Source organism: Streptopelia decaocto (assembly GCF_964273445.1).
Source record: "Streptopelia decaocto genome assembly, chromosome: 17".
NCBI lineage: Eukaryota > Metazoa > Chordata > Aves > Columbiformes > Columbidae > Streptopelia > Streptopelia decaocto.
Genome location: NC_138672.1, coordinates 5,001,625 through 5,029,460, shown reverse-complemented (window position 1 = coordinate 5,029,460; position 27,836 = coordinate 5,001,625). Strand labels below are relative to the sequence as shown.

The following is a 27,836-nucleotide window of genomic DNA, read 5'->3' as shown; positions in this document are numbered from 1 at the left end:
TGAGCGCAGCATCGAGCTTAGTTTTATTGAACCTTTATCTTGCAGGTCACAAAAAAACTCATCTTTTTTGGTGGTGGTTTTTGGTAGTGTTATCCCAATGTACTGCTGACAGCACAGAGAGAGGGAGCTGTGATTCAGCTTTTGCCAGCATAAGCCCTGGAACAAGCTCTCCCTCTTTTTTAAATAGTGTCTGATGTCGGTCTCACTTACCACCGGCTTCCACGGAGATGTCGCTGACTGGTGCTTAGAAAAGCGAGATGGATCAGGCCCTTTATTCTGAATAAATATCAGACCTGATTCACCACCCAATTGCCTCTGTTTTACCTCTGTAGAACATCACTGATTATAGAAGGATTTGCAAGTTTAAAACTCAACTAATTCAGTGATTAATCCCAACCAAAGCCTTCTGTAAACAGAGAGCAATACTCCAGCAGTGTTCAATATTCGACACATCAATGAAGCGCTCTGTAATATGATTCAATGGCATTTATGTTTTCCTTCCTTTTATCCAGGGCAGTGCTGGGATACATTCAGTTTAGTTAACCCAGACTTTTCTCCTCTATCTCTTCTCCCTGCAAAATGCAGGCATGGTCTCGGTGAAATGAAGGCAAAACTTTCACATCCAGTGACTGTTGGTGGGTTGCCAACTGGGACCAGAGCCCACCATGGTGTGATGGGGGGAAGGCAGATGGACTCAGCCTCATTGCTAGCTCCAAACATCTCTAAAGTCCATTTCAACCCATGGGCTGGAGGGTCCTACAGCACTTTCCAACAGTGAATTAAGGCTGGTCCAGAGATTGGAAAAGCTTATTCTAGAACTGGTTGGCTGTAAACATCAAAGCACTTTGTTCAGGCTCTATCTTGCTCACATAGGGCAGTGCCACACAGTATATACAGAAACACTGTATGAGGAGAAGCAGGCGGAGCAAAGAAATACCTTGATTTTAAAGGCGTCAATCTTTTCTATGTTTTTTTCTGGTCTCACTGATCCCTGGATCCCCCAAGAAAACCTCAAAAAACTCTCTCATGCTACATAATCTGGATACAAATAACAGTTTCAGGTGATGGAAATATTTGGAGGTTTCAATATTTGGTCTAAAGAAAATTAAAATAAATATGTTGGGGAAATTTCACATCAATAGCAACCTCCACCACTGACAACATAACTGCTCAGCATCACCAAGTAGCTGTCCGTGGCTACAGGACACTCCTTTTCCCTCTGTAGGGCTTTTTCCCCTAAGTCATGGTGCCTAAGGGGGCTGACCCAAGCCTTTCAGGATCCAAACCCTATTTCTGCTTCCCACCCTTTTTAGAATGAAGAATCCTGTGTTTTCGCTCTTCCCCAGAGATCCTGGGCTTCACTCAAAGCAACAGACCCTGAAGTTCCACCAAGTAAATGGTGCCCGGACCCAAATCCAGTTTCAGGGCAGACAAATGACAATAAGAGTCCATCTATTCACCAGCCCACCAGACCTGCGTGGGTAGCTGGACCAGTGTGATGGACATCTGCAGACAAACACGGAGCTCAGGTATGTGCAGATCTTCCAGCTGTTGTCACTCATTATCTTGCACGTTCCCTCGAGAAAGCGTGACTAGCAAGGCACGTATTTCTGTAGTGATTTTACAGTGTCTTCATTCACCTCCTCCAACTCTGAACAGCCACAGAAGAACCAACTTCTGAGCAGCTGCCCTCAGCCAGGGCCAGAATGGGAGACAGGACAGAAGTGATGTGATTTCTCTTTCTCTCACATGAGCTTTACCTCCTCGTGATTCCACCTTTTGCCTTCTAGCAGGACTCCTGTCAGCTGCCTCCAGAAGATGTGCCTGCTGATCTCCTTGTTTTTCCACTCCAGATAGGTGTTCCTCCTTAGGTACCGGGACAGCCCCAGCCTCTGCCTTAGCAAGGCTTTGTTCACTTCTTCCAGTACAATCATGATGATTCCAGCTTTTCCTTCGACAAGCTGCCAGGACTGGGCAATGTCAAACTCAAAGCTACACCACTTGCTCTCCAGAAAGTCTGTAGAGATGACTGCAATGACATTTCTGCTACTCAGAAAACCTTCTTGGATGATATTGGTGACAATGGGTACCCCTGGTATGAAATCCCTGTAGTAAAGACAGAGATGGAAGGGAGGTGTTCCTCCTTCTAAGGGTTCCACCAGCTCCTTCATCACCCATTCTTGGTCTTTGCTGGAGTGGATGACAAACGCATCATAGGTGTCACCCCTTTCTGCAGAATGTTTACACCCACTGAGCAGCACCAGTGAGTAGTATAGCTGGAAGTAGTACTTGTAAATTAGGAAGAGGAACACCACTGCAGCGAGCAACACGATCACCGAGGATGCGACCATGCTTGTATTGAGTTGGCAGGAGGACAGATCAAAGTTCAGCAGGCTCACGTTCTTCACATACGTGGGCATATGGCATATCATCAACTCCTCATGCTGCAGTAGCTGCTGCTGTTCCCTGACCCATTTCAGAAAGTTCACGTGTATACAAGAGCAATCAAACAGGTTTTGAGAGATGTCTAACAGGACCAGACTATCAGGCAGGATTTCCAGGGCTGAGTCCAACAGGACGCTCAGCTGGTTGTTGCTGAAATCCAGGGCTGTGAGGGCTCGGAGCGGCTTGTAGACTCCAGGATCAAAGATCAATAGCTTATTGTTGCTGATGTTTAGCTCCTTTAGTTCAGTGAGGGCACCAAATGTACTTTGATCCACCTGTACTAATTTGCAATTTGAAATATCCAAGGTGTGCAGGTGACTGAGGTTTTTGAAGCTATCTGCCAGTTTATTAGTCTCAAAGGAGTTGCCAGCCATCTTGAGTACTTGCAAAGAGTTCAAGCCACAAAACGTACACTGGGCTTTGACATGAGTTCTGGTATAGGAAATATCGAGATAAATGAGTTTCTGAAGGGACAAAAAGACAGGGTAGGAACCAGGACCAAATAACTTTGTGTGTTGAAAGTCCAAATATAACAAATTCTTCACAGTAGCGAAATCACCAGTCACACTGATGTCAGAATTGAAGCTGAGGTTCAAGTGTTTCAAATTTGGACACTTAGGAAACTGCCGGGAACAGCAACCAGTGAAGGAGAGGCGATTCTCACTCAGATCTACAACCTCCAGGTTACTTAGAGTGTGAAATTTCTCCCGGAAGCTATTGAGGTATTTGCTCTTGGTAATACGAAGAACTCTCAGCTCCTTGAAAAGAGACAGTTTCACAGCAGGCACTTCCTTAAACTTGCATTTCTTGCATTCCAGCTGTTTCACTTGAGAGAACATTGGAACCTCTGACACCTCTTCAAGTTGGAGGTCCACCAACCGAATACTGGAGACATTGCCTATGCAGTTAAAAAGAGTGTCAGTGTCATCCTCAAAATCCCTGAAACAGATTAAGACAAACTCTTGCATTCGTACCTGACACAGTCCACTCAAGAGTCCTCTCTGAAAGTCTACCAGTCTCTGGTTGTTGTTGAATTCTCCAACTATTAGTCTGTTGACCTGTAAACCAGTCAGACCTTGAAGAGAACTGTGCATCACACTGAAGTTCTCAAAAGAGGACCTTAGAACCAGCTCGCCAAGGTGAATCTTCTCAAAGGACCCTGGCTCTATGTACTTTATATCATTCAAGGAAAGCACCAGTGTGAGGTTGAGCCTGTTCCCTTCCCTCAGGACATCAAGGTCTCCTTTGGAGATATGTGTGATCTTATTGGAGAAAAAGCTCAGGTACCTGAGAGAGGTCAGATTGGTGAAATACTCGGGAAGCTTTAATGAGGCAATGTTGTTGTTGCCCAAATTCAGTTCCTGCAGGGTATGCAAGTGTCCAATGGGTAGGTCAGCCAGAGATGTTATGTTGGTTTCCACCAATACTAGTTTTTTCAGCAATGTTAAGCCATCAAAAGCTGCAGTCCCCAGGTACTGGAGGGAATTGGCAGTTAAAATTAAGGTGGAAAGCTTATGAAGATCCTTAAAAGAGTTATCTTCTATTGTATGGAGCTGGCACCTGTTGAGCAGGGAAAGAGAATAAATGTGCATGAAACACTGTCCCTTTCATTACGTGTTCACTAATACTACTGCACTAAGCACTCCTGAATGTGCAAAGTGAACTGTCCCACAGCAGGAGACCTTCTCTCACCTCCTCCTCCCTCTCTAAATCTGAAGTTCAATTGCAAAGCAAAGAGACCTTGAGCCACAGCAAAGGTCAAAAATTCATGCAGGCAGCAGGAAAGAAGCATTTTAGCTTTTTGTTTAGGCTGAACTAACAACTTAACGATCATCACTGATGGCAGAGCCAAGCGGATAGTGCACTCCCTTCCACCCTGCACCTTCAGACTGTCACTTCAGTCACAGCTGGGCAGTCCCATGGCACCAGCAGGATTCAGCAGTGGCAAAGCTCACAACTCACTCAGATGTCATCAGCAAAACTGCTGACAGGCAACAGACCCCAGACAACGATGGCTCCAAAGGAGAAAAGGGAGAGGGGGAAAAAGAAGGTGGCCACCTAAAGATGGTTTCACATGGGAAGATCCAGAATTTGAGACCCAAATCCATTCCGCAGTGAATTTAAGCAAAATTAGCTTTATAATCCAGCCAGTGCCTTACAGCAAAGCTGCTCTGCCACTCAGCCACTTTGCAGCTGTAACTGTGATGGGACTGAGTGACATTTTTCAGTGAAACAATTTACCCAGAGAAACTGTTGTCTCAAGTCAGTGGAAATTATACATCAATTCAAATTTGCTAATAAGCCTCCCCCATCTCCTCCCCCAGATATGTGAGAAGAAGGGAAAAGAGAATATGTTGATATTTTAAAACAGCCTTTTAGAAAATGAATGTACCTTCCTTTTATTTTTTTTTAAACTGTGATTAGAAAAATAGCTCACCCAAGATGTTCCACTTCAGAGTTTTTGTAACAGTGAAAAGTCTGACATTTCTCATGTTCAGAGTGAAGTAAAACATCTTCCTCCTCCTTCTCACATCCCAACCTACAAGATCAGACTGACACACCTAGAGAGTGCTCACCCAGTAACAGGACTAAAAGTTGAATATCACTTGACCATGGGGATGTGCAGAGCAACAGACACAGGGATAAAGTCAAAAGGAAACAAAAAACAACAAACAGCCAAGACCAATAGATGCCCAAACCAACAGACTCCAAAACAAGCAGCCATCGTCGCCCAGCTGGTGAAGCGAGATTATCCAGTATCCACACAAAAGAGCTCATTACCTTGTAAGATCCAGATGATGCAGTTCAGGAACTGATGAAAAATAATTTGACCCCAGTGATTTCAGATTGCTGAAACTAAGATCCAAGTTCTGGGTGGTATTTGGGACCTCAGCAGGAACTCCAGAGACATTCAGTCCCACGCATGTGAAAGCTCTGTCAGGAATGACCTGAAACAGCAGCAGATTTAATCATGGTCAACATCTGCTCTTCATGAAGTGCCAGAAAATTACACCGTCAGGAAAGCGGGAGCAGAACGACTAACCTCGTAGTTAAATTCTAAATGAGCTACCCTGACTTTTACTAAATAATCTTATGTATCTTAAGCATCTTTCCCACATCTAAAAGAGCCAGTTCCACTCCCCAGGAAGAGCTACATTTCTTTTTGATTGAAGCAGGTGCAAAACTACAGGACAGTGTTCCCTGAGGCTATGGATGAACCAGCAGCAACCTTTGAGAGAGCCAGCAAAACAAGCACACGAGGATGCAGCAAAACAAGCACTGAGGATGCACTGAGTGTCCAGGATCAGCTCTCAGCTTTGCTCCACTGCAGAGAAGCAGGCAGTTCTAACCACAGTTGTTCTGTAAGAAATAATTGTCAGCAAAAGTTTGCAAAAGGCAGTTTATAAGTGCCAGGTACTTAGGTTACTGGTGAAATCACTCTATGATACAAATCAGGTGAAAATAGTGTATTTTGCAAAAAATATGGACAAGGCTTGGATCTCTTCCTGAAGAGAAACAATCCATTAGATTAACTGTACTGCATTAACCTCAGAGGTACAGAAAGCCAACAAGAAGCAATGCTCCATGCTGCTGGTTCTGGCTCTCAGATGTTTTTGAGACCCGCATTTACTTCAAATACTTCAATTGCCTTGGTAACAGCCTTAGAAAAGAAAAAGATGGGCTTTCATAAGACAACTAACAAACAGTAGACTCTATGCACAAATCTCCCAAGCAGAAGGAAAAGTTGCACCAGAGAAACAGAAAGATTTTGTGCTCATTTAGAGATCACGTACCTCCAAGCAGGGGTTGGGGAGGCAGTTTGCCAGCTGTGGTGGGACAAGCACCAGCAGCACCACGAGTGTCCACGGAGGAAAAGCTCCTCTCCTGGGCATCTTCAGGAGGCCAAACGTGCAGGAGAAAGCAGCATGGGTATCACTCAAGGACCCGGAGCGAGAAACGTCCTGAAATGCCAAGCGTTGTGTTTCACCACCCATGTCACTGAGAGCTGCAGAAAACAAGGAGGGAAGTGAAACTGGTAGCTGCCTGCTGGCTGGACGTGCCCTGCGTGAATTGTTCTCCTTGCAATTGTTTAAAAGAAAATAAAAAGTTAGGGTATTTTTTTTTTTCAGTAAAAAAGGAAGTAATGAAAAGTATAGTTTGGACTAGAAATTAAAGAGGAATATGGCTCGTATCAGTGCGTCACTTGATTTGGTTGCTTCAGATTAGCCCAAGTCAAACTGGAAAAAAAAATAAAATAAAGGGAAACTGTAGTGAAATTCTGAGTCCCATTTCTAGAAGATCATGCTTCACATCCCATAATTCAAATGCACTGGATGGAGTGAATGACTTTGCCTTTGTACCTCTGCCATGCTCCCAGCTACACCACGCTGGCAAGTCATGGAGATGTGCTCAGCTGTGGCAGATGTTTTCTTGAGGTAACAGCAGGTTTATCTATGGCCGAGCTCTCATGAACATGCATCTTGGTTTTATCCAGCTGGCTGGACCACAGTATTGCTATTATTGCAGGAACAAGTTGCACATGGCCAGGCACAAGGAATAAATGCTGGAGACTCATAGAGTGGGCGAAGTCCAGGACTTTACAGCCCTCCCTGCCCTTTCCTTGGGTGGGTGTGTGCTGGGTCATGCCTGAATCAGTGTTTGATGCCTCGCTACCAAAGTGAGTACCTCTCAATACCATCCTTAATTTACAGTGCAGACACAGCTATTGTTTCTGGAAGAGGCTTTGTAAAAACTCACAGTTGGCAATATTAATTTAAATCAGCTCTGAGCCTTCTAATAAAGCTCCCTGCCTTCATTTATTCTGATAAATGGTAGTGCATTCATGTATCTGCTCCTGTCTTGCTGTAGATAACTAAGAAGTGTTACTGGGGATCCAGCCACAGTGTTGCTGGTATTATTAACACCACACAGACAGAGAAGTTGGAAAAATGTGAGATGAGGATGAGATACTAGTCTAGAAGTTGATGGAATAGGGAATGACTACTCATTAATACCTGTGAAAATTGATATTGAATATAAGCTGCAATATCAGGTCAGTGAGCAATCCACTTATAAAGAAAAGTTTAAAATACGGCAGGGGGTGAGAGTTGGACTCCTTTGGCAGGTCAGCAGAGGGACACTGAGAGATGGGGAAATCCTAAAATAATGGATGATCTCTGTGATGAAAACACAGGGCAGCACAATGGGAGCTAAACCGGACACCCTGATGTGTGGTGCCCGTTAAGTTAGCGGACAAAAAGTTTGTTGAAATTGGGCAAGTTCTACAAAATTCTTGTTCTGAAAAGACTCTCGTGATTGCAGGTATTTCCTTTTACAGATGGAATCAAAAGTGAATGGAAACAATTGCTGACTGCGTCTGTGCCTGGATTAAGGAAATTGGCAGAGCATCCTGTGTCTGCAGAGAGAACAAATGAGTGCATCTTTTAGTATTCGATATGTGGAGTGAAGCAATCCACATTTAATTTTTATCTAAAGCTGAGATGAGCCTGAAGTATGCTCTAGAAATTACCATTTCAATGGAGACTCACTGAAGATGCTGGAGAGTTTGGGAGCATCACAAAATCCACCCAACAGCCACACTTAGGGGTCAAGTGGGAAGTACAGCTTGAAGGACATTCAGAGAACGTGCTGCTTCTATCACAAGGGACAGTTTCACAACACACATTGTTATTTGTTCAAGGACAAATCATATAGAAACTGCAAGGGATGGGACACCAGCGGAAAACATGCAAGCTAGCAAATCAAACGCAGCCACCAGTTTAGAAAGTCGATGCTGGTTAACTTCATATTCTTCAGCTTGCATACAACAATGTGCAATGACTGCAAAAAGTCATAATGTCTATGTAATTGCCTCTTTCAGTTCACGAGAAACAAAAGTATTATTTGGAATCCTTTAAAGTGACAAGAATAACATCTAAAATGAAACATGATTCACTGTGCTGGCAATTTACTGGGGGGGATCATAAAAGATCTCTTAGAAAGGAGGTATTACAGAAAATCTGTGTTTCTAAAAAACACATGCCCAAGTAATCTTTGTTCTCCTGAACATTATCATAATATAAGTAACACAACAGCAGACAGCGTATATTCAACCTCTCTGATCTCAAGCAAGTTATTATGCAGCATAAGACGGCCACAATATAGCTGGACTGACAAAACATCTCATACTTGTTTACATTAAAGGACAATAATTTGTGAACTCCAGCCAAAAAGAAAAGTTAGTGAAACTCTTGAACGAAACAACTGGTGACAGTCATGCAAACAGATAGAGCTGTCTATCTCTGGTGACTTCAAGGTCATAGCTAACACAGTATCACATATGGATCACCAGCTATTTCCCAGAAAAAAAAAGGATATTTTTGCTTCAGTAGTCATCCAAAGCAGTTCCCCAAGTCTATCTGCAAATGGAGGCTGAGGAACATGGCAAGAACTAGTTGGAGTTTAAACAAACCAGGTCTTACTTTAAGTGAAAGGACCATCCATGACAACTATTTGTTTGTGATCCATGGATCAGATGGGAGAGAGCACACCTGAGATGCTGGCACATACATTGCTTCCTGGAACTGGTGAGTCACCTTCACGCAGCAAACCCCGTCTGACTTGGCAGACACAGGATCCACGCACACCCTGCACCAGGGCTGGTGAAGGAGCTGAGAAACTGGTACCATCACAACAGGTCCTTACTGGAGCACCTTGATGCCTAGAACTCTCACTTGTGATGCTTCCCCATATGAAGTGGGTGTAATAATCTCACACGATGCAGTATCAGCCTGCAAGACCTATTGCCTTTACTTCTGCATCTCGTACCTTTGAAGAAGAGAACAAGATTCAGACTGAGAAACTCTGTGTTTAGTTTGGGGTGTTAGACAGCTTGGCTGCCATCTGTCTGAGCAGTGATTGACTCCAGTTACAGATCATTTACCTGCTAGTTTCAAAGCAAGGAACATCAGTAATGCAGATTGCTTGTCATGCTTGTGACTGCAAGTGACAGGTAAGGATATGGAGGTGGAATCAGAGACAGTCTCTACATATCTATATATATATACATTTATACAGCACAGACCAAGCTCTGCTGCAAATGGTGCCGCCTAAACCAAACAATCCAGCACCACTAAGGTGATTCCCATTGCAGAAAAGGACAGATGCTGGTGTATGCCAGGGAAAGGAAAAAAAAAACAAAAGCTTGTGTCCAAGTTAGTTGGATGAAAAGCAGCCAAGCCTACACTGGAGTAGCTAATGTCTGGCATCAGATGGGCTATTCCCCAAAGTCAAGGTCATACACATACCCCAGAACTACTCAAAAGCTATTAGGGAAGAACTGTGTCAAGTAACGAGGGACAAATACACAACTAGAAAAAGTGATTAATCAGTGTCAAGATAGTCACTATCTGTGGCAGCTACTCCATATGGACTATGTCAGGTCAGTGAGGAGCCCTACATTTTACTGAAGTCAACGTTTAATCTAAATGGTTGGAAGGATTTCACACAGATGGTGGAGGCATCCAGACTCTCTTGCCAAGTGTTCGTGGACCAGCAGGGAGTGACGGTGGAGCATCCTTGTTCCCTGGAGAGATGCAGGTTGGCACAGAACAGCCCAGCGTCTCCCTGCCCTTCTGCCTGGGATGAACCGTGATCACTCCTGGGCTGGCCACAGAGCCAGGGATTCACTGTCACCATTGATGTGAGGATGTTCACGGTGCCTTGGCCTGAAAAGTGTTGTGCTTAGAAGCAGTGTAATTGCCTTTCCACAGCCTTGAGAAAGCTGGATTTACCGCCTCAGACCAATGCTAGATTTTGTTACTGAAGCAACAATAGGACTCATTTTCTTTTTCTTTCCCTCTCCATTACATCCTTATTATGGTACCTCGTAGCCTAATTTACATACGTTTTGTATTACTGTGGCTTTGCCTTATCCTACTTATTCCACCTCCTTTTCCCCAGTTCTCTTGATAATAATGAGTCTGCTGTAGGGCAAGGATTCATTCAGACTATCAAACATGAGAGGTGTGCAGGGCACGGAGGACTGCAGATCTCAGTTTTTTTTAAACTGGACACAAGAAAGGTTGGTTTCAAGATTCTCTGTCACCACCGAAACACGGTTAAATACTAAGCCCCTACCGCATTGCTCTGACACGCTGGGCAAGTTTGAAACAAGAGGCAGCTCTAATGAATGGTGGTTACCTGGAGAGATTACAGAACCCTGTTTTGAGTGAAAACCACCCAGCTTTTAAACAAAAGAGCAAAACCCTGTGTAGCAGATATGCTTGCTGCAAGCACTGAGAGTGCTGCCACAGGCAGCGACCAATGCTGAGACCCTTGAGCCTCACGTTTATGGTTTCAATATCGTGACTTGACACTGCGTGACAGGAAAATGTTGCACCAACTGTGGCAGAAAGTGCAGGCACAGCTCCTGAGAGCTGTGGCAAAGTTCTTATATACACATTACCTAGAGAAAACGTAAACCACCTCCTGGGGTTAGTTCATAGCATGCTTTATACATCAACTTTTAGAGATTAAGGTTTTTATGCCATTTTACTCTACCAGGAAAAGAACACAGAATATTAATCGTCCACATAGTTGAGAGCTCAGTTCCATTACTTACAAAGCCATAAATTCCAAAAGAGTGGTTAAGCCAGATCCAAATGCATTTTGCGTGCATTCGGAACACTGTATCTTTGGAATCTGCAGAACTTGTCTGACTGTTATGTGTACAGAGTAAAATGTGAAGCCAGCGTTGAACTGATAAAGAGGAATTTGTTAGAATACCCTTTTTCTCCCAAGCTGAGTCCAGTTCTGTTTGCATGTGCAAGATCAGGTCATCCCCTTTCAGCCTTCAAGTGACTTTTCTCAGACTGAGCTGGACCAGTGCCTCCAGTTCTTCCACCAGTCTCACAGGGCATGGCAGTTTTGGGGGAGTTTTGCAACATTTCTTTGGCCATTAATTGCATGCACCAACCAGAACAAAACCATTTCAGTTCTAATAGAGGAGGAACCAGGCTGGCCAGAAGGGAATAGCAGTGGGAGCAGCCTGAAAGGCATAAACACTTTGCAGATCACGAGAGACAGGGTTTCATGGAAAGCTTTCAGGGAGGGTTGAGATACTAGAAGAGAAGTTACCCAGGAAAAGGAGTGACACAAATAACACGGGCAGTGCCCGGAAAGCCTGACCACAGCGATGGGGAGGGAGGAAGGAAATGGGAGGGAAAAGCAGAAGTTTCATCTCCTCTGGAAATAGTTTGCAGTTACATGGGTACCGTACTAATGCTCCCCCACCCCAAATGCTGCTGCTGTAAGACAGATGCAGCCTGATCTAAGTTAAGCCAACCCCACTCTTAGATTTTGCCCTCAAAATCGCTCTGCAGGAGGAACCTTCCTCCCAGTGAGCACCCGCTGCAGAGGCTGCAGCAAAGTGCTGGTACCAACACAGCCATCAGCTTGTAGGTTCATCTCTTTCTGCTGGTAGATGCAGCGTTTTGGTGAAGTAGCAACTGAAGTGAACCCAGGCCAGGAAGAAAGTAGCAATGAAAAGGTGCTGCAGAAGATGAGGGCTCATGAACAGGCAGCCGCTGGGTTGATAAAACTTAACAGCTCCGTGGAAATCTAAAAGCTTCAAATGGAAGAAATCACCATGCTTTTAAACAAACCCACATCCAGGACAGAGCCTCCTGCACCTCTTTCTTTTCCATGTGCTTCTTTGTGTGTATTCCCTCGTGTGACACCTCACTTTTAATCCACGCATTAAATTCCTGTCCCTGGCCCGTGTGCTACAACACCGCCTTCTGCTCACGCAAAGCAAACACGGCCAGGTACAAAATCAAAGGCTGCCTTAAAAGCTTCGTGCCTGAGCAGCACAGCCACCACATTCACAGCAGCTGAACATGCTCCCTGGTCCCCCAAGCCTAACCCAGCACTTTGCACTCCTCGCCTGGATTGTTCCGCTTTGCACTTTCCAAACATTTTAGCAGGGAAATGTAATTTTTCTTTTTATTTCTACAACATTTCTTTGGCAGTCAGGGACTCAGCATCTAATCTCAGCCCCAGCCAAGAGTCAGTGCATGACCTTCGACAAGATTATTTTACCACACCAGGCCTTCCTGCACTTGTTGCAGATTAAAAACATCCTTGTAGTGCCCGGTAGGTCTAAAGTTAATTAAAGATGCACAGACCCATCACAAAGATGGTCAGAACCAAAGACAAAGTAACATTAGATTCAGCCCTGGACTGTCACACTTGGGATGGAGTTAGAGTATGAGAAAATAGATGGTACAGGGCAATACTGAGAACAGAAATCAGGGTATGACAAGTTAAAGGTAGGGAGCTATGATCTAGCAGCTTAAGTTCATCAGTATGAGAGCTGCTTGAAAGGGCATGTTTAAAAGGGAGAGAAAGAGAAACCTACTGAGAGAGAAGATGAACAGTGACAGGAGTGAGATGCAGAGAGGGCTGTGAAGTTGAGCACTAAGAGAGAGAACTTGGAGTTGCTGCAGAAACCAGGGCCCCCAACCCAACTATCGCTTCCCTCACACATTTTTTCTCCCAACACCCATCTCCAGCCCAGCCTCGTACCGGGCAAAGGATCCAGGCAAGTCCTGCTGTGGAAGAAGCTGCAATGTGGTAAAAGCAGAGAGAACTGGAAGGGAAGAAGTTGAAGAGTCATCTTCAGAGAAGAAACATGGCCCCACCGCTGCCAGTGGGTCAGCTTTCCTTTTTCTTCTGCTCTAAAGAGATAGGTTTCATCCTTTCAGAAAAAAGCCAGGACACTTCACATGGGAAAGCGTGATCAAACACCACTCTTGTCCCTCTCATCTGCCCAACTCTGTCCAAACTGAGCCATTTTTCCACATAAAGGGCATGCACTTTCTGACCAGTGCTACCAGCAACCAAAGCAGGTCTGCAGTACCTCACGCTGAAAAAGGCAAAAGGCACTGCCCCGCTCAGAATCTTCTCTCTGTTGGCATTTGCTGAATTTGATGGTTCCTGCTCCATCCACAAGAGCATTGCTGTCAGCCTTCCCCTTTCCATCCCTCCTGGCACAGCTAGAGCCTGGAGTTCAAGCCCTTCCCTCTTCCTCCTCCTCCACCACCATGGCCCAGGACCTTTTCTCAAAGCCATGCCATCCAGGCCATCCAGTTTTCCCCAGCGGTACTTCCATCTCCTCTGCAGCACTCAAGGCTGCCCCACAAGTGGGGGGGCTCTCCAGCTGCATCATGTCCATCCAAGACATGGTGATGCTGAGAGAAGAGCGTTGCAATATCTGAGCTATGCAGAGCCTGACAGGCAGTTTACAGAACCCAGAACTTTTTCAAGTTCTCTTCTAAAAGGTCTGTCCATGAGCAAGCATAAGGATTTGCTGGTCAGGAAAGGCTTCCAGGGAGATTCAAATCTACAGAGATTGAGAGAGGCAGCAGTTCGGGGATGAGTGGAGCAGTCACATCAGTATCAGACACAAGGACTAGGGCCACTGAAGCAGGCTGCATAATGAAGAGCTTTGGAAGGATACTGAGCTATCCTGAAGTACTTCCCAAAAATGACCCACATCTTTTTAATTCAGTCCTTACTGCTGTTTCTAATCCACCTTCTGAGCAGCAGTGACAGAAAAATCTCATTTACCTCCAGTTCTGCCCCCGTAGTTCCTCTCCCTTTTTGGTCATTCCTCTTTCTGTATATGTTTGGGGAACACTTATTCATCCGGTCATTGTTTACCCACAAGAAATGGGCAGAATTCCACCTATATTTCCAATTTCATTTATCCACTCATTTCATGACAAAGCTCAGGACACCCATGACAATGCCTCACGGCACAATGATCAGTCCAACAGCACATCTTCTCCTCTCTGATTGTCTTTCCGAGGACATTTTACACACACATCTGTATTGCATCATTCTGCTGGCCTGTTGACTCACTAGTAATGGTGACAAGATGCCATTGTGCAACCATTAGCTGAACTATTTCCCTTCCTGCACATTCACACACAAACCCCAGGCTGCCAGTCTGCACCCAGGAGCAGCCACTGAGACACTCACTGATTCATCTCTCAACAAAATTCCCCAAACAAATGTGAGATGGCTAACAAACCTTCCAAGAAAAGGCATTATCTACACAAAGCATCTCTGGCAAGCACCAAGACGCTTCCTGTGAAAGAAATAAGGTTCATTTCCCACTATCCCTTCCTAAGAGCTTTCAGACTGTGACTTGAGAATCTCTGATAGTTCAGGAGGTCTCTTAAACGGGTCTCCAAATGTAGGGTTTTGAGCTTGTGGCCATGTTGTCCTGTCTCCCAGCTCCTGACCACTTCATTCCTATGCACAGCCAGCCCCATCACGCACATAACGGGCTCCTTTACACAGAGGAATCTAGGCAGAAACAGATGGAGAGCTAATGCCAAAGTTCTGTCAAGCTGTTTGGGACCTTGAACAGCTTGAGTTTTCGAAAATCATTGGCCTCAGGTAAGCCTCATTTGTTCCCCCAGATAGAGACAGGCAGCGAACAGCACTGGGGTTTGTCCACAGGGCACTCTGGAAGTGACCATCAGCATGGGGGAATCTCTGCCACAGACTAGCCAGGGCATCCCCAGGCTCACCGATGCTGCTTCATCCTGCTGCTTTTCTGTCTGCCCTGCCCTCAAGCCACTGCCAGGCAGAACAGTCCTCCAGGCCCCCAAGGATTCGTGTTATTGAGTGACCCTTTTCTCACCCAGGTTTTATGCCAGGAGGGTAGTTGCCTCTTCTTTCCACAAATGTGAATTGTGCCTCACCTTTAACCCAGACCACAGTAGCACTGAGGTCAGAAAAGGGAAGAAGGGAAGGATGTGACTTTCATATGATTTAGGAGGGAGTGGTACAGCTCTGCACGCACAGCCCTGTCAAAGGCCATGGAGAGGCTGACATGGGCACAGCAGGACAGGGCCACCCCCTGGGACCTGTTCCCCTGCCAGCATCTCCCCAGCCGCTGCAGCCATCAGACCTGCAGAGGAGCAGACCCTGTGGCAGAGTCTGGAGCCTCCAAGTGGCTGTATTCGAGTTAAACCTGGCGAGACAAAATTACACCAGGCCTCTGGTGATGAACCTTAGTAAATGCACATCCTTTTCCCCAGCAGCTGAGGACACTCGCTTGCAAACTCAAGCCTTACAGCACTCCAGCAATCACTCACATCAATCTGTGAAGTGACATGGTGACAGTGCAGAGGGGTGGGGACTGACTGCGTCTCCCCTTCTCTGCACACACAGCCCTCCTGGCCATGCCCGCTGCTGGGCTGAGCTGTGGAGTCCCACATCGATGGTGTGGGCTCCCTTGCTCCTTTTTACCCATTGTTGTCATCTGGCTGCTCCTCGGGATGTCACAGGGGACCACGAGGGCCTTCAAACAGCCCCTGTTGCATGAAGCGATCCGTTATCCCACAGACGCGCAGTGTGATGCGGCTGCAACCCACACCAAGGTGTTTGGGTACATGCCCAGAGGACAGAAGCCGTTGCTGAGGACAGCAAAACTCACAGCAATATGAGTAAATCCACATGCAGGAGAAATCTGACCAGGGCTGCTAAACCAGGCTGGAATCAAGAAGTTCACGCCAGAGAAGAGATTAACCAAAAGCAGCTCTGTCACATGGACAATAGCTTGTTTGAGTGGCTCTTCACCTTGAGCAAGGCGCTGTGCTGATGCAGAGCAGGAGCTCAGCTCACTCCGAGTGTCCTGCTCCACACTGTGAATCTGGGACTCCGGATGCAGAGAGGAAAAGCTCCTCCATCATTTGCACCCATCTAAATAAAATGACACTGATCACATCTTGGTCATTAAGCAGCAGTGACTTTCTCTTTGACCAACAACCAGCCTTTCAATGATGGTATAAAATCAGAATTGTTTTTATTCCTCCGGGAGGGAGCTCACAAGTTGTTACACACGCTCATACAGGCGCTGTATCAGGAGGTCTCTCCTGGACCTCCTACACACCGCACAGAAGCTTTCATCACCGATTACTTCTGGGCCGCTACACACATACACACAACACAGGTAAACACCCACCTCTGGACCCTGATCCTGCAAAGATCGCAGCAGCATTTATCGGAAGGTGACTGCTAGACCTCCCACACACACAGAGGAATTTAATTTGTGTATCACAGAAGCACATTAACCCTGCTCTACCCTCCCACAGCCCTGTGCACACAAATCACACAGGATGCAGGTCTTGCACGGGTGTTTGCAAATATTAACGCTTTTGAAAGAAGTTATTTGTCATTTGCCCTTGCTGCAGAGGCAGCATATTGGGTGGGCATAGGGGAAAATTCACCTTGCGATTGTACAAAACAACAAAAAGATTTTTACACTTTGGGAAACAAGTCACCTTTTAGGCGCTTTTCCAGCCTCCACAGCCCCAAAGGCATCTAAGAGGACTTGATTTTCTAAAAATACACCCAAAACAGGCGCAGTTAAAGCCTCTCTGGAGAAGCCCAGCTTTGCTAGTGACAAACACAAGTGCAAAGCCTGTGCACGGAACAGCAGAAGGGATCTCAGCATTAGGGACACACAGTTACTAGAAAAATCAATATATGGGTAGAGGGGACACCATGAGAGGGACATATCCAGTAAGCAATGGAAACACCTCCTCACCTTCTCAAGGATGTTTCATTCTCATAGCCCCTCAATTTGTTCCTCCAACATGAGAAAAGAGAGCCCACAAAGTGCTGTTTTGACTGCCAAGCAATCAAAGTCCTGTGATCAGTCTTCGTAAGCCATGGAGTTTGTAGTGTTTAGGTATCTGAGTTTGACTGACAGCCTTAATTATATGGGGACAGCATCACAGCTCAAAGAGACAATTGCTGGTTCAGGCTGGTGAAAAACAGGAATAATATGCTCCATTTTTAGAGGGATGGTGCAGAAAGTGAGAGCTCAGCTTACCCATCTGATGATGATCATCTAATTATCCTCAACAAGCTAGATCCAAATCCCAGCTCAGTGGGGGCAAGTGCTCTGCGATGCTCTCAGTCCAACCCTCTTCCCTCTATACCCTGGCCTGGAAAAAGACCTTTGCAAGGCTGATTAATCCATCCAAGCAGATCTTTTGACTCACTGCCACCCTGCCAGAGCACCATTGCCCTCCGAAACCCAGGGCTGGCCATGCCAGGTACCCCCAGTGATTCCCCAGCTGTGGGCAGCACCCCCAATGCATCAGGGCTGGTCTTTACTGGGAAGCCCTGGTAGTCTGGTGTGCTTTGGGAAGGTAGGGTGGATTTTGGGGTGGATGGATAAACTTTAGGGCAAAAGTACCGGGAGTGTTTCCCAGAAAGATCTTAAGACAGGAGTGTAGAAAAAGCTAGTCTGGCTTCTGGCTTCAAACCTACTGTGGGCATGGGAGTGGGTTGGGTGGATGCCCCTCACAATCTGCTTCCTTTGCTTCCAAATGCAAGGAAGGACAGAGTTATCTTATTTTCCAGTAGGAAAGTCTTGCAGACTCACACTGCACTTTTGCTTATAAGCGGGGTCTCCCTCTCTCCTGCTCTATCCAACTTTGCAGTCAAAACTGGATGCAATGCTTTCAGTCCCCAACTGGACTTAGGGAGAAAATCTTTGGGTCTAAGCATCAATTTTGTACTTACAACTTCTCATCCCTCTCATCTGTCCCTGGAGTTAATACCAGCCTGGAACATTTCTTGCTGTTTTCTGCTCCTGTGCTTTCCCCGGGGGGAAGCTAAAGCCAAGGGAGGGGGAGCGGGTACAAGGAGTTCCATAATCAAATACAGCAACCATAGGGGATTAATGTAACATTTTGCTCTTAAGTGAAGGAAAGAGGCACAGCCAAGGTAGGTAGACAATCCTGTTTCCTTCTTATTCTCAAGACTTGATCATCTGAAACCAAACCATTCCACGTGTCCTGCACACAGACTGGAGCAGGAGGTGGAGAACAAGTGGTTTGAGAAGATATCGCTTGTCGCTTCACGGAAATGCAACACGCTCTTCATGTAGTTGGGGCTTTCACCAGCACCTCCCTCCTTGCATTGAGCACAATAATCCCAAAAGCCTGAGTGCATATACGCAAAATGCGTCCTGGCTGCCAAAGGGCTTAATTTGCCCATTTCTACTTCTTTTCTACTTATTAGGATTCTTTTTTTGTAGAGGCTTTTTCTTTTTCTGTCTGTTTTCTCTTTTTTTCTTTTTCTCCCTTCCATTTTAATTGAAGTATTTGTCTCCGCAGCAGGCAATGTAAACTATGCAGCAGGCAATCTTGGTATCTATTTTAAAAGAGGAAAAATTATTTAGCAAAGCTATTATCTTCAGATGCGCACAGAAGCAATCACTAGCCCTGTTCCTAGAAACCAGAAAAAAATGAAAGAAAAACAGGAAAAGAGGGATGCTACCCCTTTAAAAACTAGGAAAAAAGTGACGAACAAGTTTTTAATTCTGTGCCTAGAAATGAAGTGTCAGATTTTTGGCAAAGAAAAAGCTATTCCTTTTAGCAAAATGCAGGAGCTTTTCCCTAAGAAACTGCAAGAGCTGAGGAGTAGCTGAATTCTTTGAAAATCTGCTGCTCGGTATTATCACTGAAGGACTGACTGCTGAGTACTGGTGAAAACCTCATCTTGCCTAAGTTTAATTGGGAGCTTTAGTGCCTGTTCTGTGAGCTGAGCTCGGCTGCACAGGTGAGCTGAAGGGCAAGGAGCGAATGTACTATTCCGTGCCTCAGTTTCCCCACTTGCAAAACTGAGATCATCACAATTCAGGCTACAAACCTAAAATCATTGGCATAGAGCAGCTAATGAGTCACTGCAGCAGAATCAGAATAACACAAAACTACCTGAAGAGATGGGATGCTCTCCAGTCTTCAGAGTAAGCGATTAGTTGAGTTATACCGTGATTTTTGTCCATCAGATTGCAAACTTGAAAAAAAATGGCCTAGAAAATGGGAGTGTGTTCTTGCTGATTCCCTTTCCCTCTTCCCACACCATTCCCAGCCTCTGCCTTCCCTGCTTCAGAAAAATAAAGGTAATAAATAAATAAACCCAAACACAACAGAAAACAAATTAAAAATCAACTTCCCTAAATATTGTTTCTCCCACATCAGCCCAGCAGGAGAGGCAGAAATCAAATTATAACCACTGAAATAACCATCAGCGCTTAGTGCCAGGAGAGTGGGTGGAGACATTGGAACATTTTGCTTTAGGTTTCCAAAAAGAAAATTTCTATCTTTATTAAAATAAACAAGTGCAAGAGAAGAAAGAGAGAGAAAATCAATCAGCTGCATTTATAACAGGGGGGTTTCGAGCACAGAGTGCTCCATCCAGAGAGACGGATGAGAGCTGCAGGAACCAGAACCCCTCTGTTTTTCTCCTGGAAGAGGAGTTTTTCCCTTCCCTCCTGACTCTGTGCTTTCTCTCCTTTTCTCTCCTTTTGTTGCTTATGGAAAAGTCCTGGAGAGAACTTTTTCCTACAGGGACAAAATGAGGAGGAAAAGCAAAGCCACACACCTTGCGTCCACCAGATAAATCAAGTCAACCTCTGTGATTGAGATCATTCCGTTTTTAATACCTACAGGACCTGGCGAGAATTTGGGCAGAACTTGCTGGTTTTATATCTCTTCAATTCTTTGTAGATAAGAACAGATAAATAGCAGGATTGTCACATCCAGATATTTTTACAGTTTCTCTCCTGCAGGGATTATTTCAGGAGAAAGCATGTGCTGTATGGAAATGTTGTTGCAGCCTTTCTGTTCGTCTCTGCAGCTCTCCCTGGTTTTTGACTAAGAGGATCAGTAACTTCGGCAATCAGCAAACTAACAAATTTCCACCACATCCCATCGGCCAGCCAGCAGGACATTATCATACAAGACCTGCACCAGGGCTCGATCCCAACCAGCCGGTATTTGAAACCATCTCTCTGCCTGTGTGAGCTCAGGAGATGATTCCAGACAACGCAGCAGCAACGGGAGCCCGGGGCAGTTTTCTCGGTGCTTTTGGTGCACATTGGTTTGCAGGTGCTACTGCCAAAATCAGCCTTAGACCTGCCTGTCTTGGTGCCTGGTCTCTTTGGGAAGGTTTGCTTGGGTTTGTGCTGAGAGGGGAATGGTCTCAGGCATGACAAGACCAAGGATGCCTCACATCCAGCTGTGAGGAACCACAGAGCATCCTCTGTGCATTTTGGAGGACTCATGAACACCCGCTCAGGCCCACATTGCGGCACTACATATATTTGAGTCCCCTCCGGTCCCCAGGAGATGCGACAATCCCACAGCAGCAGCCAGCAGCTCGGACTCAACACTTTGCCCTAGTTGGGGACAGCAGAGCACTGGGCATCACTGTCCCCAAACCTCCCTCCACCCCTTGTCCCTGTTAAGCCACCTCACCTGCAGCAGCTTCGCCTCCACCGAGGGGTTAAAGATCCACTTGAGCTGCAGAGGAGGCTGAGGCGGTTTTGCGCTCCTGCAGTGCCATCATGTGCTTTAGGTGAGCACTGCACAGACACTCCTGGCTGAGGAAATTTGCAGGGGCCGAGGAGGCAGAGGAACTGGCGAGCAAAACCTCAGTGCCCCTGGGTGTCCCTGGAGGTGGCATGTCCAAACACTGACCGCCCAGGAAAGTCCTGTGGCCACCACCGCCACGTGCCCACGCACACCAAGAAGTGGATGCAGGGGAGTCCGTACCATGATGCTCACTGAGTGACCAAATATTTCAGCAATTCTGAGGCCCCTCAGCAGAGGACTGAAATCAGCCCTGCATCCCACAGGGCTGCTGCAGGCTATGGAGATCTCAGAGGGAAATAGCAAAGGATGCCCCAATAAAGGACCCGTGGAGTGGGAAATGGGGATTTTGCCCTGTATTTCACCTGCAAAATTCCCCATCCCGGATGTTTCCCAGCAGGCCCTACTTGCTGCTTAATAAACTCTGCATTGCATGACCTGTAGCCTCTCCTGGTTCCTCTAGTCTAAATGAAACCCTCCTTCAGTCCTCTTGTTTTCTCCCCTTGCTCTGATGCCAGCTTTCCAGCCCAAAGCTTCAGCAATTCATCCTGCCCCCCTGCAGCTCCGGCTTTTCTTTCCCCTGAGCCTCAGACAAAACAGCAAAACATGCAAGCAAGCCCTGGAGCCTAACCAAGCCCTAACCTATGCTGCAAGGAAAAAAATGAGCTATGGCATGGTAAAAATGAGTGATTGCAAAGGAAAAATTAGTTAATGCAAGAAAACCCCAACCATTTGGGGCAGAAGCCCTGCAGGGCAGGTAGAAGGGGATGGATCCACGTGCACTGTCAAGTTCAGGGAGAGACGATGGCTGTCACAGCCCTGGGGTACACACACACTTTCCCACATCTCCCTAGCTTGTGGTCCAGCCTGACACAAGCAGAGGGCAAGATGTGCACATCACGAGGCCCCAGTTTACCCCCCAGTGCTTCGTGTTCAGGAGCTGGAGCCCAAAGCCCTTGCAGCTCTCGTGAACTGCCTGTCCATGTCACGTTCTGGGGCAGAGACTGTGCCAGTGAGCACCAAGCCCCTGGGAGGACAGAGCAGAAGAAAATGTCTAGAGAGTGATGAGAGGAAAAGCCCCTCAGGGCTTGTTCTGCTTGTGCCTCGCAAAAGAGGCTGCAGCCGGTCCAGCCCTGCACGCCTGGGGACAAAAAGCAGATGCTGTGGTGGGGACAGGCACAGTGACAACACGGGGCACTCCTGGCTTCACGGCCCTTGTTTCTGGCTCTTGTGCTCACCAAGAAAATGAAAAGAAAAATTAAATAAAGAAAGTAAAATTCAAAAAGAGGGAAGGCAGTGTGATGGCAGCTGGGATGCACAATGCCGGGCTCACATCTGGTCAGCCACACCGGGGCTCTGGGTTGTGAAATCACTAAAATAGCCACGGCCTGAAATAGTATTTTTGGTGTGGAAAGGTAGCAAATAGGGCTGATGTCAGGTGAGGGCAGGCAAGAACACAGGGGAGGGCAGAGGGGTGGATCGCTGCCCCACTGCAGTGCCTGGTGAAGGGGATGGTGTTCCCGTGGAGAAACTCAGCCAGCAACCTTCCTCTGTCAAAGCTTGTTTTCACAGAAATTTTGATTTCTTAATCCAACTATTAAGGAACTGAACTATTTAAGTTGTAAGTGTTATAATTAGCTTGGATGATGCTCCCACCTCAGTGCCCAACATATTCCTGCCTCCCTCTCACTCTCCAGCTCTCTAGCTGCTCTGCCTTCACTGCAATATGTCGCTTTGGTTGGCCATGCTCAGTTATTACATTTTAATGAAAAAAATGATATTTGGGAGAAAGTAGGTTCTTTGCAATCAAATAATAAAATGAAGGATCTGCCCCAACCAGATTCTGACAAAAAATTTCTACTCAGAGGAAAATTACGCCAGCGTAAATGGATGAAAAGAGTTATTAGAGTGGAATCATAATATTTTACATTCATTTTATAGCGGTCTAAATGACAGCAAAAACATAAGCAAAATTAGGGGTGTTCATACATTTTCATTTCTCTCCTCTTTGCGTGTCCTCACCTTTCCTTGCCTGCTCCATCTGGAGGAAGGTTTCCAGCCAAGCAAGCCTGGCAAGGAGTCAAGGGCAGAGGGACGCCCTCAGACCAGAGTCCAGGGCGGATTTTGGGGAATAAGGGAGAAAGAAAAGCAGGATCTATTTAACCTCAAGCTCTTTCTTAAGGCTTTATAGAAAAGCACTGTGGTAGAGAGGATTCTGACAGTGTCCATCCCATGAACACCCTTACTGTGTGCCTTCTACCGCTGCAAGCCAAAAACTTCCTACAGCCAACTATTTTCTCAGTCCCTTCTCTACTTAAGCATATGTTTAATTTGAAATCACGTTGACAACGGTGGGATGCAGGCGGTTTTGCTGAGATGCTCTCCTGATGTGGGTGTCTGGCTACCAATCAGCCCTGGCCCTTTTCCTTCCCCCACTTTGAGTCACACTTCCCAATTTCACTTTTTTTTCTTTTGCTGGTGGTGGCATCTATTTTAATAGATGGGAAAGAGATGCCTGTTCAGACTTACTATGCTGCAACCAGCAAGCACCTAGTTAGGAGCTGTTGGTTCACTGCTTTCTAATTACCCCTTGAATACTCAAAAAACCTGCAGCTGGTGGCACAGTGGGAACAGGCTGGTGGTTTTCAGGTTCTCCCGTCTCTGCTCAGCATCCACTACTCCCGCAAGGACCAAGCCTGTTGCAGTGTTTTGGCCCAGAGGCAGAGAAAAACCAGCTTTGATTAGAGATAAGCAGGATGCTTTCCATTCAGCACTTCCAAGGAGATTTTAGACAGGATCAATGGAGCAAACTTCTCTTTAAACACCATGTGCAGAAGACAGAGATGCGGAGTTAACGGGAAATGAGCTGTCTGACACAAAAGTACTGTCCTTTGATTTCCTCTTACCCTGTGCCAAAGCAACCAGCCCTTGGGAGCAAAATGTGCTTTGGAAACATCCTTCTGTGGTTTAAAGACACAGGAGCTGGGGGAAAACCCTGTTTTTTCCTGGAGAACACCCTGAGGCAGCACTTTGCCACCACGCACCAGGTGGTGATGATCGCTGCTCCTAATTGCACTGACCCGTCTTGAAAGGAGGTTAAGCCCTTCCTGTACAAGTGGGAGCTTTTGTTTTGCCTATTTACTGGCTGCAGGAGGGCTAAAACAAATCACCAGAGCAGACAGAGCTTGAAGGCTCTGCCAGGTATCTCCTGGGAAACTGAGCTAAGATACTGCACCACGCTCGCTATCTCCTGGACGCTGCCGTCCCACCACAACCGGCCGATCCCACCGCAGACGTCTGTCTGTAGGTCCCCTCGCTCCCCACACGCTGCCGGGAGAGGCAGAGGAGGAGGCACGAAGGCTCCGCGCAGGAGCTGCCAGCCACCCACCGGCGTCTGCCAAACCTCCCAGCGCCCAGCTGAACAGTGTAGGCTTGGTCACGCCACCGAGGAGCGTCACCGCTGCGAATCATGAGACCGACTTAAAAATAATAAATGGCAATGAGTGAAAAATGCTCGCTTCCTCTTCGTTTCCCTGAGGTTTAAGCGGGGAGGGGGCGTTTGCAAGAGTTTAAAACTCTGGTTTTCAGGTTTTTCTGTGATGGCTAAAAGTTTGCATTTGCTTTAGTGAAATCTTATGACTCTCTTGTAATTAAAAGGACCCAAGAACAAGATTTAGAAATTAATCAAGCGAAAAAAAAAACCCACACAAATATCCCTGTATTTGCAATAAAGCCCACCAGAGCAGGCTCCAGCAAAAGGAGCTCTTTGGTCAGGCAATTTGATTGTATGTGTATTTAAAGGATTTACTGAGGTGCAAGATGAACAGATATCAATTGACATGGGGACAGGCATGTGTGTTTTAAGTTCCATAAGGAATTCATACAACTTGAGCAGTGAGTGTCGCTTTCTGTGCCATCTCCCTTTCCAGAGCAGCTGCATCAGCTGCATCGGGGACTGTCACCAGCATCACCTTAATGCATTTGCAAACAGCCCATAATAGAGGTCAGGAACCTGGCCCCACTCTGAGCCCACAACTGTAGAGGCAGAAGGAACCTGTGGGCACATGCAAGGTGACATGTCCTGTGAAATCAGACTGTCCACTGCGGAATTCCCAATTCTGGTCTCCATTAGCCCAGGCATCTCTGTGCCGCTCCTCGTTTTGTGAGCTAAACATGTCTGAGGGATGGGAGGTGAAGAGAGAATGATTTTTCACTGTCTTTTTAATGCAAGAACTGGGAACATCGAGTTAAATTAGTAGGTGATATGCTGAAAACAAAATAAGATATAGAGCTTCACACAGGAGAACTATGGGACTATTTGAGCGGAGATTTTGTGGATGCTGAAAGTTTGCATAACTTAAAAAAAATGACTAAGCAAAGCTCGTGGAAGAAAATTCCAGTTGGAGCTAGAAAGCACAAAGATCTCCGTAGGCTGCAGACTGCTGGAGCCTGCTAGAGAAATAGCACTGTCTTATTGACCCATTCCAATACATTTCCCAGAGGACACAATGTTGGTTACTGCTGGAGACAGAACACTTGGCTAGAGGCACTTGTGCTCTGACCCAGCCTGGTCATTTCTTTCCTTATTTATCCCCATGTATCAGCACTTGAGGGAGGGAAGATCTGTGCCTTTGAGAAGATGTTTTCCTGTTTTCTGCATAGAAATCTCTCTGAAGGCTGAGTCTCATCAGTGGTGGGAGCCTAGGATAGCAAGTCAAGGGTCTGGTGACTGTCTGAGTAGCAACATCCCCAAAATAACTACCAGGGCTTTATTAACAGACAGCACTATCAGGTAGCTTGGATGGAAAAACACATTCCTGCTATCGGTTCCAAAGGCTCAGCCTGGCAAAGAGTGTGACTGCAGATTGCGAGTGTCTGTTTCCTTTTCTTTGTTTCCTTGTTGTCTTTTTTAAACAATCTGCCAATTCATCATTAAGAAATTAAATATTTTATAGCTGCTGTGATGCTGATGACAGGTGCCAGATTGATTGGTTCTGGCAGAGGAAATTTGCTGCTCATTTTTTCCCTTTGCAGCAATAAGTTATGTGCACAGGGGTAGAAAGAGAGAAGAGCTGAAGTCTCCAAGCTGTCCAGATCTGACCCAATAAAGAGTTTAAAAATAGGTACAATCTGGAAACATTTTGGTGCCAACAACAACAACAAAAGCCCAGCTAGAGTGGCTGCATTTGCGAGTCCTTTACACAGCAGGTGGAAGGGGAGAGTCCTTGGCACAGCGAGCAGAGATGTCACGTTTGCCCTGACTTACAGGACCCTCAGGACAGTGCTGTGTCAAAACAGCCACAGTGCTCCAAAAGGAATAATCACGTCAGTGAAACACTAAACTTAGAGCCAGAGACCTTGATCTCAGTTCTGGTCTCTGCCACTGACTTCCCATACGGCCCTGGGCAACTCACTTAATCTCTGTCCCAGGGAGGTTAATCCACCTCTGTTTTTGAGCCTGTCCCGTTTCAGACAGTTTCTGATTAGGAATGAGTTTATCTGTACAGCACCTGGCACATCAAGGAAGCATCAGCTGGTGTGGCCCAACAGATGTCCCCATCCCACATGCTACGTGCCTGCTCTCCCCTTAGCCCCATCCTGAAGAGACCCCATCTCCTGTCCTGGGAGAAAGGGGATTTGGTAAGTCTGAGCCCATCTTTGACCGCGCTCACCTCCTCCTTCTCCACTGCCTTTCCCATAAGCCAAGTTCCCCTGGGGCAACCTGGTTTCTGCAGCACTCGGCTGAGCAGACAGACGAGACACATTCCCAGAGATGACACTAACAAGATTTACTACGTGACTAAGGCTTGCAATTGGTGGTGATAACTAGGGAATTACCCTGATAAATATTTGATATGATTTGGAGAGTAATAATAGATTTTTCTTGCCCACGATTTCCATCAGGAAGAAGCAAGGGGAAAGAGCTGCTGAAAAGGGGAATGTAATTGTGGCATCCATCTTTCTGGCTGAGGTTACCTGTCCTTTGCAATAGATCAGCGGGGAATAGGGCGGGGGGGACGTGGAGGGGCAGGAGGTGACAGAGCATCCCTCAGCCCCACCGCATTCGAGCTCTGCTGGCAGGTCTGCGGCTCTGGGAGGATCGAGTTTGTGACTCTGTGTGTGTGTGACAAGTCAAACTGAAAGATGGAGGTGGGGGGGGGAATAAAGGGAGGTGAGAGGAAGAAAAATAGGATGGAAAGATCCAGGGCAGCAATGGAAAAAGTGCTGGGCTGCTGATGAGGAGAGGAGGGCTGGGATGCAAAGGGAGATTTCTCCATGCTCTTGGATGTGAAAGGACACAAGGGCTGGCTGCTGCTGCAAAGGCAGAGTGTCCTTTTGTAAACCATCTCAGAGCACATGTCCACAGGCAGCTGCACGCCCACCGTGCCCCTGGCCAGCCTTGCACCAGCCACCGCTGGGCCAGGGGATGGATTTGTGCCCATGTTCATGGTCCCTGCTCCCCGGCTGCAGGGGACCCTGACCACCTCTGAGCTGCACCTTTTCTTTAATGAGAGCACCCCAACAGCACTAAATCCCAACAGGACTTCAACTCATCAAAGCAAAGGTATTTTGATAATGTGTCCTGTCCTGGTAACCTGTCCTGGTGTCACAAGTCTTCCAGCACACCCTCAGCAAAAGCAAATAACCAGCACATCAAGGTTCAGTTTCCATCTTGCTACATCCACCACAAAACTGTGTTTAAGACCGTAGGTAAGTTTTCATTCCTGAGAAATCACATTTCCTCACATAACATTCACATAACAGGACAACCCTGCCAGGACTCTCCAGCCAAGGATCTGGGATGCCCAACACAGCGCTCGGAAGCAGACAGTCCCCTTTCCCGGCTCTGCCACCAACCTGCTGTGACACAGAAAACAAGTCATTTCACCTCTTCATGTCTTCCTTTTCTTTCTGGTGCTTCAT

The 27,836-nt window shown here is 46.5% G+C and overlaps 2 protein-coding genes across 2 annotated transcripts; both read right to left on the bottom strand.

The window, feature by feature from the left end:
- On the bottom strand, nt 1–27,836 carry TLR4 (toll like receptor 4). Its single transcript, XM_082067880.1, has 4 exons — nt 27,802–27,836; nt 6,240–6,451; nt 5,227–5,393; nt 1–4,005 (listed from the first exon to the last, which is right to left on the bottom strand). Exons 2-4 carry the CDS (start codon nt 6,438–6,440, stop codon nt 1,746–1,748), a joined length of 2,628 nt encoding a protein of 875 aa, XP_081924006.1. The 5' UTR covers nt 6,441–6,451; nt 27,802–27,836; the 3' UTR covers nt 1–1,745.
- Nucleotides 12,987–14,117, bottom strand: LOC309447233 (uncharacterized protein; the record flags this gene model as incomplete). Its single annotated transcript, XM_082067636.1, has 3 exons — nt 12,987–13,096; nt 13,758–13,849; nt 14,077–14,117. The coding sequence occupies 3 exons, from the start codon at nt 14,115–14,117 to the stop codon at nt 12,987–12,989; spliced, it is 243 nt and encodes an 80-aa protein (XP_081923762.1).

Coding starts and splice junctions, on each gene's coding strand:
- TLR4 (XM_082067880.1), bottom strand. CDS start 6,440: ATGGGTGGTGAAACACAACGCTTGGCATTTCAGGACGTTTCTCGCTCC. Junction 5,394..6,239: donor TCCCCAACCCCTGCTTGGAG/GTACGTGATCTC, acceptor CTGCTGTTTCAG/GTCATTCCTGACAGAGCTTT. Junction 4,006..5,226: donor CATCATCTGGATCTTACAAG/GTAATGAGCTCT, acceptor CCTGCTCAACAG/GTGCCAGCTCCATACAATAG.